The sequence below is a fragment of the Hirundo rustica genome, chromosome 4 (genome assembly GCF_015227805.2).
Source record: "Hirundo rustica isolate bHirRus1 chromosome 4, bHirRus1.pri.v3, whole genome shotgun sequence".
Lineage (NCBI taxonomy): Eukaryota > Metazoa > Chordata > Aves > Passeriformes > Hirundinidae > Hirundo > Hirundo rustica.
The window spans coordinates 29,233,396-29,247,970 of NC_053453.1; the positions used below are offsets into that span (position 1 = coordinate 29,233,396).

The 14,575-nt window shown below is 39.0% G+C and overlaps 1 protein-coding gene across 2 annotated transcripts in view; it reads left to right on the top strand.

Annotated features, from left to right (window-relative positions):
- PDZRN4 (PDZ domain containing ring finger 4) overlaps positions 1 to 14,575 on the top strand; it is a 236,764-nt gene that overhangs the window by 189,817 nt on the left and 32,372 nt on the right. For both annotated transcript variants that reach the window (XM_040062120.2, XM_040062122.2), the window contains 2 exons: positions 6,832 to 7,085; positions 8,595 to 8,697. In XM_040062120.2, the coding sequence (XP_039918054.1) occupies positions 6,832 to 7,085; positions 8,595 to 8,697 (357 nt within the window). The remainder of the gene's footprint in view (positions 1 to 6,831; positions 7,086 to 8,594; positions 8,698 to 14,575) is intronic.

Below are 14,575 nucleotides of genomic sequence, written 5' to 3' on the forward strand. Positions count from 1 at the left end.
TGAGGGTCCTAGTGAGTAAAAAAAGGTCTGCACTGAAAGAAAAAGGCAGAGTGAGAAGAGCCAACAGCCTAAGAGAGAGAACAGAGGCAGCAAAGCAAGGGAAGGAGGAATGAGGCTGAGAAGAGCATGCAGGCTGGAGGAGCATGCAAGAAACGTGGTGATTGCAACTTGTCACAAGTCTGCTGGACAGATTGAGGGTGTTGGAAAAGGACAACAGCACCTGATCACAAATACATTTCTAACGGCAGTTGTCTCCAGGCAGCTCACTCTGAAATTAACGCAGTAATTCTTGAATTTAATTTGGTGATTTAATTTCACTCACAAGATAAATGCAGGTAACAAAACCCAAGAGAATTGCAGATAATAGTATGTTCTCTCTTTCAAAACATAAATGAATCTTCTCTGAGCTCTGAGTTTTTGAGCTGAACTTTCTGAGCTGTTCTGATGTTGTTGGACATCAACATTGAAGGACTTGATAGGATCTTTAGGAGATGTGCATTGCTGTAAAACAAAGCAATGATTTGGAGGAAATATTCTCCAGTTGCCAAGCCTCCTGTTAGGAAGTGCAGAAATTAAGTTTGCATTTTAGCTACAAATTAAAGCTGCTGAGTAATGATTTAAAACTTGTTGGAGCAGTGATAATTATCCTGTAGATGTGAATTGTAGCATCCAAGTGGTTTTTAGGAGATGTCCTAAGGTGAGGGCCCAGAACCACGGAGAGTCTTTAGGGATTGAAATGTCCCTTACAGTGTTAAGGAGATTGATGTGGTCTCAGGCATTTGTAGTGAATGATCATTGTTCCTCACTCAGCCAGCTAGAAGCAGGCTATAGGCATGCATCTAAAACACAATTCATTTCCTATACTCAATACCATAAATGCAATTAGGCAGTCCATACATTTGGGATTTAAAACCCCAAACGTCCCCCCAAAGTTGGGGGGGATCTTCAGTGATTGCTTTGCTTACAACAGATTTGAATGTTTTTTCAAAACATGGAGCATGATTCTGCACACAGGATTTTGGGAGATGTTTCTAGCAGTGGTTTTGTTTTATTTAGAGGTGACTGGGTGGAGAAGGTAAATCATGAAAAAGATACTGAGTTTCTATTTGTTGCAAAACCAAAGTTTCACAAGCACCAGGTATTAGTTACCTTGCTCACTAGTTTGCTGTATTAACTGCAAATGTGATGAGAACTATTTGTCCATTCTCTGTACATCTTCTTGGGAGATTTTTTCCATCCCTGTTCAAAAATCTTCTGAACTCCCTAGGACAGCTTGTTAGGCAATATCTCCAGGCAGTGTCCAGCTCTTTGCTGAGGTCTTTCCAAAATATGTCATTTCCTCCATAGAGAAAAGTTCTAGCTGTCAGACCTGCCTACATATGCACTGATCTCAGTGAACAGCTCTGGCAAAATGAAGCATCATCCTGAGGTCAGTTGAAAGGAGTGTGCTGTTTTTCTGACAACTGCTGTTTAAATTATCAAATTTGCCAAGAAGTCACGGGGTTGTCTCCCTCTAAGAGGAAATTTTACAGAGTGGAAATAGGTATATTTTTATGTTTTCACAGTTTTTGTTATATTTGTTTTGTCTTGCTCAGAGGCTTTTAAGCCACAGTAGATTTCTGCTAATTATTGGGAAATAGAAGTTGTGTGCTGGTTACACACAGAGATGCACAGAAGGCTGGAGTACTGGGTGTTGCCTGGGCCTATTCAGTATTGTTGAACCAACTACACAAAGCAGCTATCAAACAGCACAAACCTTAGCTCTACAGGTTATAGAGATGTAATTCTTGTTATAAGCCTGTGGTTCAGCTTGAGGGAAGCAGCCAGAGCCTGCATGTTCAGCAGCTTGCGTAGCTTTTAGGAAGGATGACAAGATTTCACAGACAGGGCAGCAAAGAATCAAGTTGGAACAAGAGTTGCTTAACTCATCTGGCTAAGGAAGAGGAAATGTCATTAACCAGCATATAAAAGCTGTCCCTTTACTGAACTTGCATGAACCCTGACCTAGACAGTGGTATTGGATAATGGCTGAATTTGTTATCTTTCAGATTAACTTGCTGATGAAATGCGGCTTAGTACTAAACTGTAACCTAAAGTGTCAGTGTGTCAAATGCCCTTTCTGTAGATAAACTATCACATTTGTGTTAGCAGAAGACTCACAGTGTCGTCTCCTGCATGTGTGTCACTGGGAGCTCACATGTGCAGTGCCAGCCTGTCCTGCCCAGGGAGCCTCACAGCTGTTGGCAGTGGAAGTTTTCTAGAGTTTCTGTATGCCCAAAGCTGTAAGTCTGGGAGGAAGCTGAAGTGTTGTTTTTTACCCTGTTGTCTGCAGTTAGGAAGGGCTTAAATTCCCATTCTAAAGAAGAACTGGTCAAACTTAAGGACAGTGTTTGATCTTTTGCAGGTCTGCTGTCCAAGGATGCACCCAGGGAACGGTAGCCTGGGTGTATTTAGGGTGAGAGATTGAAGGTGAAGAGACTGCTGTGATGAGAACAGATTTAGCACCTGTCAGGTCAGGGGCATCTTCTGCATGGGTGTTGAAATCTCCTAGGACGGTGAGCCTTGTGTGAACTCCATCATCATGTCAGACAGCATCTCTGTCATTTAGCTAGGAAAGCTGTGTGTCTAGACATCTCTGCTTTTGCAGAACACTTCAGTTATTCTTCCCATTGCCTTTACTGAATAAATGAAGCGTCTCAAAGGATTTTACTTCAGCAGAACTGATCTTAAATTTAAACCTGCATTTGCCAGATATTTGCTGAGGATAGGAGGTTATCTCATGAGCTGCTAATGCAACACCTTTTGAGATTATTGCGTTCACATGACTATACATACTTTTTCTTTTTTCCCCCCTTTTTTCTGCTATTTTCCTTTTTCTCTTACTATGGAAAAAGTAAAGACTACAGGAAACATCCACATTTCTGGTTCTTTTGTTTCAAAAATTCAGCCCAGCATTAAATGATCAAGAGCAGAAAAGTGTTAGAAGACAGACAAGGCAGTTTAAATTTTCAGTCACAGGCAGTGACAAATCCTGGAGCAATCTTCATTGAAAGACTTATTTTTCTTCACCTTTTCTTTAGCATTCATAACTTAAGATAAATTAACAACCATTTATCTACATATTTTATAGTCACTGTTTTGTTATTTAGCCCGGTCCTTACTTCTCTGCTGCCTACCTCTCTGTGTGTGGGAATAAGCCTGTGTACACTGGTGCTGGCATTAGAAGTGGAAGTTGGCCAATGTCAGTTGACATTTGCATGAAGGACAAAGCCCATTTCCTTGTTTATTTTCGGATGCTGATGAAGTTTGCATGTGGCTGGGTTTAGAGCAAGAATCCAAAGGGTATGGCAAGGATCCAGGCAGTGGCCACTAGTCACTCCGGGGGAGATGTTGACAAGTGGCCCAGACTTTGCAGTGTGTCCAATAGCAGGGGGAAGAGCGTTCATTAAACAAAAGCTTAATCAAAGAGGGCAGGAGGATGGTTTACATGAGAAAAGATATATTCTTTACTTAACATTCACAACTTGCTTGTGGATTAATTAGCCCATCTGCTACAACAAATGTATTCCCTTGTCTTTATGTTGACTGTTAAAAGTGACTGATTTCTCTATCCACTTAAAATAGTACCCTGGATTCCACTGAAAGTAACCTTTCACAGGCACGGAATTTATTTAATCACCCACTAAGAACCTGTAAATGGCTTGCTGTAAATAAGTGCTCAGCTGTCTTTGACTCCCAGGGTAACTATATGTGAGTTTTATGTTGGAGTGTAATGCAGGAGGAAGAAAATCCTTAAGAAACCTGCATGAGAAGTGCTTCCAACCCCATCTCTAGTACTGGCTTTAGGTTTTAAGAAAAATTCTCTCTTGTCAGCCCCAAGTGGACAGGACAGCTGCCAGCATAGAGTAATTCAGCTATAGATTTTCTTCAGAGAAAGGAGGCATTTGTAAATTAGGTATCCTTTATGCAGATCGACAGTGTGTTGGTGAACTTCAAGTAACAATTTAAACAAGAGTTAGGTCCAGTGTGCTTGTATTTCATAAAAAACCAAATAAAGAAGAACGTGTTTAAAGTCATCAGATTAAATAGGCATTTAAATGAAAATAGAGGTCAGCCATAGGTTCCCAGGATAAATGAAAATGTGTTATCTTTTGTGATTTTTCACATTCATGTGATTTTAAAATATTATTATTCTTTAGAAATAAAATTTGCATATAAATGATATTTTTGTGAATTTATGTCTACTTCCTCAGAATAAGTGATAAATATTGACTGATGTGAATAGACAGAGCTTCTGGTTTTCAAAAACCAAGAAGGGTTTTATATGCTATCCAAACATCTTTTAGATTTGTTGAAGTGATAAAATGGTTATCTTGTGCCAAAATCCACGTGGTTCAGCTGGGATACAGAAGGATTGTGTGTTTTATACTTGAATAGAGGAAAACAATTGATACATTGCTCTTTATTCCCAAGGATTTACTTTTAGGAGAAACATTATATAGTTATCTGAAGCTTAAAAAGTATTGAAAGGGACTGGGGAGTCAGGAAAGTAATTCTTCTATTCTTAGGGCCTTAGGAATGCGAGTCCTTCAGATGGCCTGTAGGACACTCTTGTTACGAAAAACACAGAAGCTGAAAAACTGTGTCCTTGATAGGATATGAGTTAGAAACAAGAATGAGGCAGAGACTGGAATTGAAGAGTGGCTAGAAGACCCAGGCTTGAAGCTTTATCTCTAGTTGCCTCCATTAGATGGGGCTGAGTCTGAACACCCTGGCAATGTGACTTGAGTTACCAGAGAGGGTTTACAGAAGCTCTCTCCTTGGGGAAATTTCTTTGGTTTTCTTACAACTTAATTTTGGTTTTTGACTGCTCTGGCTCTTCCTCTTAAATACAACTGATACTTTTCCATGTAAATTAGATTAAAATTAGGTTATTATTTTATCAGTGATAGTTTAAATTATAAAATTATAATGTTAAATCAATACTTTTGGCTTCAGTTATCAGACAGACCACAGATATGCACTGAGCTTATGTGACCAACCTAGTTGCCTTTTGAATTACCTGTTCGCAGTCTAGGCTGCCGTGATGTGGTACTTTTGGGTGTCACGGGCATTCAGCGTGAGGAGTTTGGAGCTTTTATATGTATAGAAATGTGTTCAAAATCTGCAGGCTTCTCATCACTGCATACAGCATCAGGGCTAGCTAGAAAGGTCAGCTGACCTTTACATTGGTGGCTACATCACAATGCAGTTATTTTGCACATCCTCTTGAGTGACATGGCCATGAAAGTGCTGATTCTTTGGAAGTTGAGTCAGAGGAAAGATAATGCTGCTTTGTACTTGTGCACATAGTCTGGAAACCTGTTGAGTTGATATACAGATGAAAATAATGGTCAGCACTATCCTAGCCTGCACATAAATATGACAGGACTATGGCTGCACAAGTTGCTTCAAAATATTACTGAAGGCTGCTGAGCTACTGAGGTTGTTTTGAGTTTGCTGACATTGTTCCTCTTTAGCTTTGTCCTTTTTGACAAGAAGTTTCCAAGAATTTCTTGAATGAAGGAGCAATGTGGCAAAGAAATTTTCATTTCAACCAATATTTGCAAATATTAGGGAAAAGTAATTTATGGGATCTGTCCTGTTTCTGGGGAGAGTTTATACTTAGTTCATTAAGTTTTATGAAGGTTTATGATTAATTGTCTGTACAAAGAAAATTCAAGTGTGACCTTGCAGCAGAATCCTATTTCTGATTTGCCTGTGGTGTAGAAGTTTTTCCAGGAATATAAATTTTAATCAGGTTTTGGTACCTTCAGATAGTCACATTTCTTACTAGGAAACCTTACCTTTCCACCCCAGCACAGGATCATCAACAGTGGTGCCACTGCTCTGGAAACAGTGGAATAGTATTTTCTGTGTAAGGATGTTGCACAGCCCTGTGTTCAAGGACTTAGCTACTGACTGCCATTGACCAATTAAACTTCACATTTTGCAGTGGCCTGATGCTTGCAAATCTTGCCCCAAACACCTGAATTTGTATAAATTTAGAGTAATCAAACCTTGCAGTTAAGTTTTTTTAATACCCTAAGGCCTCATCTAGACCAGGAGTAATTTGCTGCTTTGCCTGTAGCAGAGACAAACCTTGGCACAGTCTTTTAGTTTTGCCAAGCTATACTACATTTGCAATGTCGTATTCTCTGGCTGATTATTTGTCTGTTCATAGCAAATTATTTATTGAGTTCATTCTCTTTCCTTGAAAGAGCAGCAGCTGACTGTGCTAGTCAAATCTTCCTATCTTTGGTCTTAATGGTTGTATAATAGCCATAGCAAATAAGTGACAAAACATTGTCACAAAAAATTGGCCTTGTTTCTTTTTAGACATCAGAGACATGTTTATTGACATCTGCATTAATAACAGCACTATGCCAGAAATCCTTTAAAACAATTGCATGCCACAGAAAATGCTGAAATTCAAAATTAAAGGCACCCCTTCTACTTTAGCTGAATTTTACAAAGTTAATACAACAGGATAAGGGAAATTATTTTAAATTACCTTCTAAATATTGTAGTTTCTTTGTTGTGCTTGGATTCCGTTGGGTTATTCCATATGGTATGGATTCCAGTTCAAACCATTACTAATTTCTATCAAAGATTAAAAAACTTATTTCTCTTCTCAGCTGTATATTCCCTCTTGCATGGGTACCAAAATACGCTCATCAATGTCATCAAGTGGCTTGATGTACTGCACAAATAATTCATCCCCCTATATTTTATACCCATGTTTTCCTGCTGCCTTTTCTCTCACCTTTGCTGTATTCTGTTTTTCCCTAGGTCAATGGGAAGGACCTCTCCAAGGCCACTCATGAAGAAGCAGTGGAAGCTTTCCGCAATGCCAAGGAGCCCATTGTAGTTCAGGTTTTACGACGAGCCCCAGCTACCAAAACTCACAGTAGCTCTCAGGATGTTCGGCTTATGGATGCCAGCACTCAGACTGACATCACTTTTGAGCATATTATGGCTCTGGCCAAGCTAAGGCCTTCCACACCACCAGTTCCTGATATCTGCCCTTTTCTACTTTCAGACAGGTATGGGTTGTCTTTTTCTGCTGTTTGCCTGGAGGACTGAGGCATTGCAGTGATGGTCTTCTAGCCTTCTCCTGAAAAAGAGTCAGAAACACTTTAAATAAGTAATAAATGTTTTCAGTAACCACTATCCCATTCAGGCTTCAGTGACAGCATTCCGAAACTCTGCTTGTAGATTAGGGCTACAAGAAGGAATCTCAGCCATGTTTACTTTGTGTCTATGTGTTTATTCATCCAAAGCTAAGCCCAAAGCTAAGCCCTAGTCAAGAAGAAAAACACTTTGTATTCCAAAGTACAAAAAAAGGCTTCTTCAGACCTAGAAAGAGCTTGTCTTGTTTTCTGTTCTTCCAAATTTTTTTACAAAAAAATCAAGTGATTTAATATAAAGATCTCCTTATCAAAAGTGAAACAATTCCAGAAATATAGAGATCAAATATATGAATTAAATTACCTCTCTTTGGAAGCGAATTGGATGCAAACACCAGCAGGTGGTGCTTATACATAAGCAGGGTATAGGGTTCTTCCTCTTTTGACTCCACCTCATAAATAACATCATGTAGTGGGTGACCCCAGATGACCTTACAGACCTTCTGTAGCCTGCAAAACTATAATAGCCCAAGAGCTTTTTACATGCTAGCATGTTGTGTTTCTGCAGAATTGATGCTAATACAGATTATGCCACTTTCGACTTTGATGTAGGTCCATTTTTAGAAGACCTAGGTTAGATGCTGCAGAACAAGGAATAGGATACATGTCTTTCTGAGCTTTTACTGGGTATTTCTAAACTGTGGCCTACTGTGATTGAAGTTCCTGTGCCCACAGCATGGGGAAGAGTTTTCTGCCTCAACTAAGATAGATCCATATTGGATACTGTATGGTTGGATCTAAAGCCTTGTAGATCCAACCTTGGGTCTAAAGATGTTGTAAAGACTTCATTCCTTGTATTCCAAGCCCATTTAACAGTACAATTTATGGACATTTGTAACTGTGCAGTTGCTGAAGTGCCCTTCACCGCGTTGTTCACTTTGACACGAGGATAATGCAAGTTATTTTACGCGAATTCTTGAAGAGTTCGTGAGCGTGATATGGCCTGTGGACTGTTCAAGACTATGACCAGATAATTAATGAGTTGCCCACAGCCATGACATGGCACCTGAATCTGGAGTTATGTACCTTTATGAGTGTAAGGAATCAAAAAATGTCACAGTGAAGCAGTTTGGACCAAACCAGACCCCTTTAAGAAATCACCCTGTGTAAGCTACCTAAAGATGAACCCAGCAAAATGAATTCAGACAGGACATGAGCTTTTGCAAAGAAAACAGCCTGTGCTGGTCCTTTCAGGCTGTCAGGCCATTCAGAGTAGCACTCCTGAGATGAGAAAATTATGAAGTGGGGATGGAGGCAGAGGGGAGGTGGTGCGGGGGGAGGGTGTGAGGTGGGCTTATCACCTTTTAATTTACAAAAAAACATATTGTCTCTTTTACTGTTATTGTACTGCTTTGTTCCACATAGCTGCCATTCTCTTCACCCAGTGGAGCATGAATTTTATGAAGGTAATGAGTATCTTTCCAGCCTGCCTGCTGACCCAGATAGAGCAGAGGACTTTGAGTATGAGGTAAGATCATGGGCACACTTCTCTCTTTCTGTTATTACAGATATGGCATTTACACAGCTGATAGCTCCTTTGAGAAAAGAATAGTGGGAATGCTTCTTAAAAATCACCACGCAAGGTCGTTTTGTGTTATACCTGTGTGATGTCACAGGATTTACTGGGATTAGGCTAAGAATGTGAAAATTTAAAGTGGAACTCTGCAGTGGGTGACTACATACGAGTCTAGGAGGCTTGTTAAGCATGTTCTGTGTTTGTGCAGTGGAGACTGCAACTCAAATGCTTCTCTTTAATAGATTTAACACTTTAAAGCAGGCCTTTCCACAATTACAAATGGTTACTGGAAGCTTAATTGTTTTCCTCCTCCTGCCTCTATTTTTATGAATCAATTGTCCTTGTATTTCATACCTTAGAAATCAGTCTTATAGATATTTGGGTATGTGCTTGAGTGTGTGTAAGATCACACTTCAAACTGGAAAATGAATATAGTTTTTAGTACTAGCTGTTTGATATTTGACATTGTAAGTATTGCAATTATAAGAGATGGTGCTCTGTACCACAAACCTCCTTTTGCTGCTAATGTATTGCACTCTCTGGTGACAAGGGTGGATGTGTTTCTGAGTCACTGGAAAATCATTATGTGAAGCTTCCCAAAATGATAACATGTGATTAGTGATGTTGCTCTTCATTAGATTTTCATTTCAATATCTAAATAGTCTATTTGTCAGTCAGTCATTAGCTTTTCATGTTTTCCACTGTAATCTAGTAACAAAATATTTATAGGGACAGGCAAAAGAAGCAGATGGTTCTTTTTATTATTAAACAGTGCTGAGTCTTTTCATAAGTTCAAGTTACTGTATTTTAAATAAAAATGATTATAAATAATTAAAAGTCTTTAATACAAGATTAAAACATCCTATCCTCCTGTTTGCTCTACCTTAAGAAACCTTTTCAAGGGTTTCATATAACTGGATGGCATTTTGAAATTAAATGAAAGGCAAATGCTTTGGCAAATATGCAATGAGTTCACTTTTATTGTGTCTTTAGCATCTAAGTCGCTCAACTGCAAGTTCAGCCTATTGCTCTTCTAGCCAAAAGGGAATCTGAAAAATCAAATAACATCTACTTAGTGAATCTCATCGGAACAAGCAAACTTTTATTTAAACTCCTCAAAAAATCATTGCTAGGGATAAGTGAAATGATTATTTCTTCCCAGTTGGATTTTAGTGTGAGACCTTAAGTTCTATTTTGGCTCCCCCTGTGTAACATAATATAAAATTTCTCTGTCATGTGTGTTTGTTCATGATACTTGTTCCTGAAATGTAATAGAAACTATTTTTCTGGTAATATTTAAATTTACTAGTAATGTAAGCATCTAGAAAGAATTTTTTTTTTTTTTAAATAGTAAAATAGAAATAATTTTCACCATTTAATAAGAATATCAGCGACAATTTTTAAACAGTCTACCTGGTGGAATCAAGTCCTCTTTGTGGCCATTATTTATCCCTAATAATGGCTGGCATAAATATTGTGACAACAGTAAATATTTGGGCAGGTCCTCAGTTGCCTGTATTCTCTGCTAATCACAACATCATAGTCACTAATTTGCTGTCAGCTATGATTCAGTTGCCCAAGGCATATTCACTGAGTGACTGAAATAAAGCATTTCATGTGAAATTTAAATGGGAAAGGAACAGTCTAGACTCCTTTGAGAAGAATGTTTCCACTAAAGATGTAAGTTTTTAGGAGGAAAAGGAACATCTTGCAGCCTTTAATTAGCCGAGCTCTAAATGTGAAAGACACTCCCGAAGTCTACCCCATATGGTAATATTATGGTGTAGGTTACTCACTGGTTGTATTATCTGCTATCTTAGGTCCTTGTTAATAAGCTCCCTTGCCATAACCAGGGATCTGGAAAAACTGAGACCATTGTCCTCAGAGTTATATATATCCATCCCAAAAAAGAGTCTCAGAGTCAAAAGGGACTTCACAGCTCCTCTTGCCAGTCCTGAGGAGAAGCAGCAGGACAGGGGGTGGAGTAAAGGCTATGCTCCAACACTGTCATGGTCTCTACAACAGTATTGCCTTAGATGTACTCTGCTGTGGCCACTCAGTTCCTCCGCAGAGGGACTTGCCCTGATGTATTCTGGCCCTTCAGTTATGCCAATATTATTTACTGTGAAACGGACGTGGGAACTAATCCATTTTTTTTTTTAAATACAATTTTAGAAGTGTTGCTGGCTGATCTAGTTTCCAGCATAGCTCCACAAGTTCCTCTGCTGTGGCAGAAGCAACAGGAAAGAAAAAAATGCTGAAGTAATTGGGAAGACAGAAACTGACAAAAGCATGAACAACAATTATCACTGTCCATCTGGTGCCAAAAGAATTTTAGCTTTTATATATTATTCATATATTTGTAGCTCTGTAGACTATTACTGCGTAGTTATATAATTCTTAGCTAACTCCAGCATTTTTCCTACCCTGATGGACAGAAAGACAAAATAAATCCCAAAGACCCTATCCTAATCTTGCTGCTTCTGGGAACCAAGGATGAGCTACCCTCCCAAGACACTTTCCTATAAACAACTAGAAGGGGACTCCAGAAGAGGTTGAGCCAAGTGAGGAAATTACCTCATCATCTGTGCTGCTAACTGGAGATTCTTGGCTAATGTGCTAAACTGACAAAACTGTATTCGCCCTATGTGATGTGGGCATTTTTCCTCACTTTCCTCTGGAAGCTTCCAGTTAAAGACCAGCCTTTATATTACTTCCTGTATTAATTTTGTCGCAAAAGTGTGTTGCTTTGTTTCTAGATTTTTAACAATCATATCTGCTATCTAAGGGTGAAAGCAGCATAGAGAATGGGTGCAGAAGCCCTGCTCATGCCACCCCTCAGTCTGCAGGCTGGATGGATGAACCACAGAGTGTTCTCTATGTCACGCTGATTGATTTAACTGTGTTTGGGGGAAGGAGTCTTATTGTTATTACTGTGCTGTATTTAGAAGGAGGATTTTATCAGTGTTTCTTGATTTTATCATTGTTTTTTAATTTGCAACTACTTTATGGTTGAACTTTAGCTAATCACACGCGGCAAAGAACTAATCTGGTGTCAAGAGCACGGCTCTGTTTCCAAAATGCACATTAGCCTTCTCATTCCCTTCCCATCAAAGAGATGGAGATATGTAGCTCACATGTCTCCATGCCAAACATGAAAATTTTTAAATGGATTAAAAACCAAACCTGGAGTTTTCAGAAAGGAATTGAAATGAGAGTGAGCAGAAGAAGAACTAGAACAGCACCTCATTATTTCCTAGAAATTGTTTGTAAATGAAGAATGCATCAATCTGAGACACAAACACAAAATACGCAGTTCTGCTGCTGGAATTGTATCAAGTGAGTTTACATTATACATCACACTTGCTGGTACCAATGAGGTGAAATGACTAAAAGTATCACAGTCCCCAGTAAATCTGTGTTAAACATTGCTCTAAAATTTGTTCTTGTAAGAAGAATAGAGGACACCGGTGCTAGGGAGGAGTAAATAAGCTAACTGATGCGCACTTACTTAATAACGTTTCTGAACTCACTATCCAGGACAGAGAAACTTTGTATACTTGGTTTGGAACATTAATAGTAATGCAGAAATTAAGGAGACAGAGTAATTTAAATGGCAGGACAGTTAAAAAGTAGGTAGAAAAAAGATAATCAACAAAGAATGTTGTAAAGACATGAAAATAGATGTTACAAGTAGGCACAAGCTGTTGTTTAGTCAACAGGTCCTTATCCAAGGGCAGAGACCTTCATACATGTATGTATTGAAGTAGCTTTTGAGCAAAAGCAGAATGGGAGGTGATTGCTTTCTGCTGGGGGATTACAACTTTTAAATATATATATATATCAGACAGGAAAAGCTTCTCATTTCCAGCTGAATGCTTCTTCCAAACAGCAGAAGCAGACATCCTTAAGAAGAAATAGCAGTGGATTACATTATTTGTTGTTGGTATAAGAGCAAGACTTAAATTTGCTGTCAACATTGAGGGGTTGTTTTTTGGAGAAGGTTGGATGGTAGTCAATGTGGATGCACAAAGGAAACCACAATAATTGTCCAAAACACTTTCCACCTCTGATTATTTTCATTTTTAGGCACAAGTGATTGTTTCAGCTTTCAGAAGCCTGAAAAATTATATCAACAGTCCATCATGTCGGGAGGGAAATATTTCAGAGTGAAAAAGGGAGAATGGCAGCCACTGTGTTAGCCCACCTGTGTCTGATGACTTTAGTTCTAATGCATGCCAGTGCTAGTTCTGATAGATTGGGGCACTTTTAAGACCAGTACCTGTGAAAAGTTGCTTAGGATTGAGTTGACCCTATATGAAATTCTGAGGTATTCTGATGCTCTTCACTTAGAAACCATTGAGCAGCTTTATGTCACTTTTTTGCTCAGAAAGTTTGTGCACGTCAGTAAATTTACAGACAACCACATGAAACAAGTGCAGGTAAAATCTTTCTGTGGTCATGTTTTATAGATCCTTTTGTGTCCAGGCAATGAAAGGATGAGGGTTCTTGGAGGAAAGAGTAGCCACGAGAGACTAGTTTTTGAGAAGAAGCCATGTGAGATCTTCCCCACTGGGAGCATGAGCTAAAAACTGCACACGTGCTATGTGGATTCTTCCTGTATTATAGAAAATAGGACTTCTGGAAATGAGACTATCCATATGCAAGTTGCTTTACTGTAGCACCTTCCTCCTAAGCACAGCAACACATAGGGCTCTGAGGGCTGGTTAATACCTCAGGGCAAAAATTATTATTCTTAAGATCATGTTCTGATTTGTAGACCCAAAGGACAGATTTTTCCATCAGAATAAGGAAATAAATGTGTGTGTATGCATGTTGAATGCAAATGCTAATTTATGGTTATGCACAGCCATTTGTTTAAATTTTTTGTTAAGTATTTGCACTCATAAATCTGTTAACTGTAAATTTAGATTAGTCCTTCAAGTTTACTAATTGGCCTGATCCAAACCTGCTGAAATTCCTATGGTTTCCTATTGACCTGAGCATTTCTGGATCAGATGTTTCAGCTGTTTTCACAAACAACTAAAAATGGGCCTTGAAGAGAGATAAGCTAAAAACCTTTCAGAACTGGTCATGAGTAAGCCTTTGTGTAGACATCATTTTACTGCACACTTAAAAGTTGCACAGTGGAGAACTTTACCCTGCTCTCCTTGTTTCTTCTGCCGTATCTGAGCATTGCAGTAGACAGTGCAGCAGTAACACACTGGTTCCCTCTTCCAATAATAATCATCCCATTGTGATGAGGGAAGGTATTTCAGTAGCAAATTCAAATTTACCAGTTCTGTGACATTACAGTTTTGAAGTGATTGATTTTTATTGGCACTTTTTCCTTAGAAATAAAGAAGGAGCCTTTAGATTTCAGATTAGCAGTGTGAGAGAGGCTGTTTATCGGAATAAAGTTACTTGAACACCTATGAGTATTTATGGATTGATGCTCTCATTGGCCACTGAGGAGTGGTCTCAGTGACATTCTGAGCAGCTCACCATTGCTATAATAGTCCACGAGAGACCTGCCTGCCTGGTGAATTCCTATTTAAGACCTTTTCAACAGATGGATTACTTAACCAATAAAACAAACAGGTCTGTCTATCTTGTAAATATATATTTAGGGCCTTTTTACCATGAGGATTACTCAGCTGATAGCCTGTAACAGCTCCCTCCAGAGCTCTGATAGTCTGCAAACACCCCTGTGTGAACATTACAGGGGCTTGCAGCAACACAACTGGAACTTCTCCTCAATTGCTAGCACCTGAACAAACAGTTTTTATGGAAACAACTTCTGTGCACACACTGCCAGCACTGCTGATTG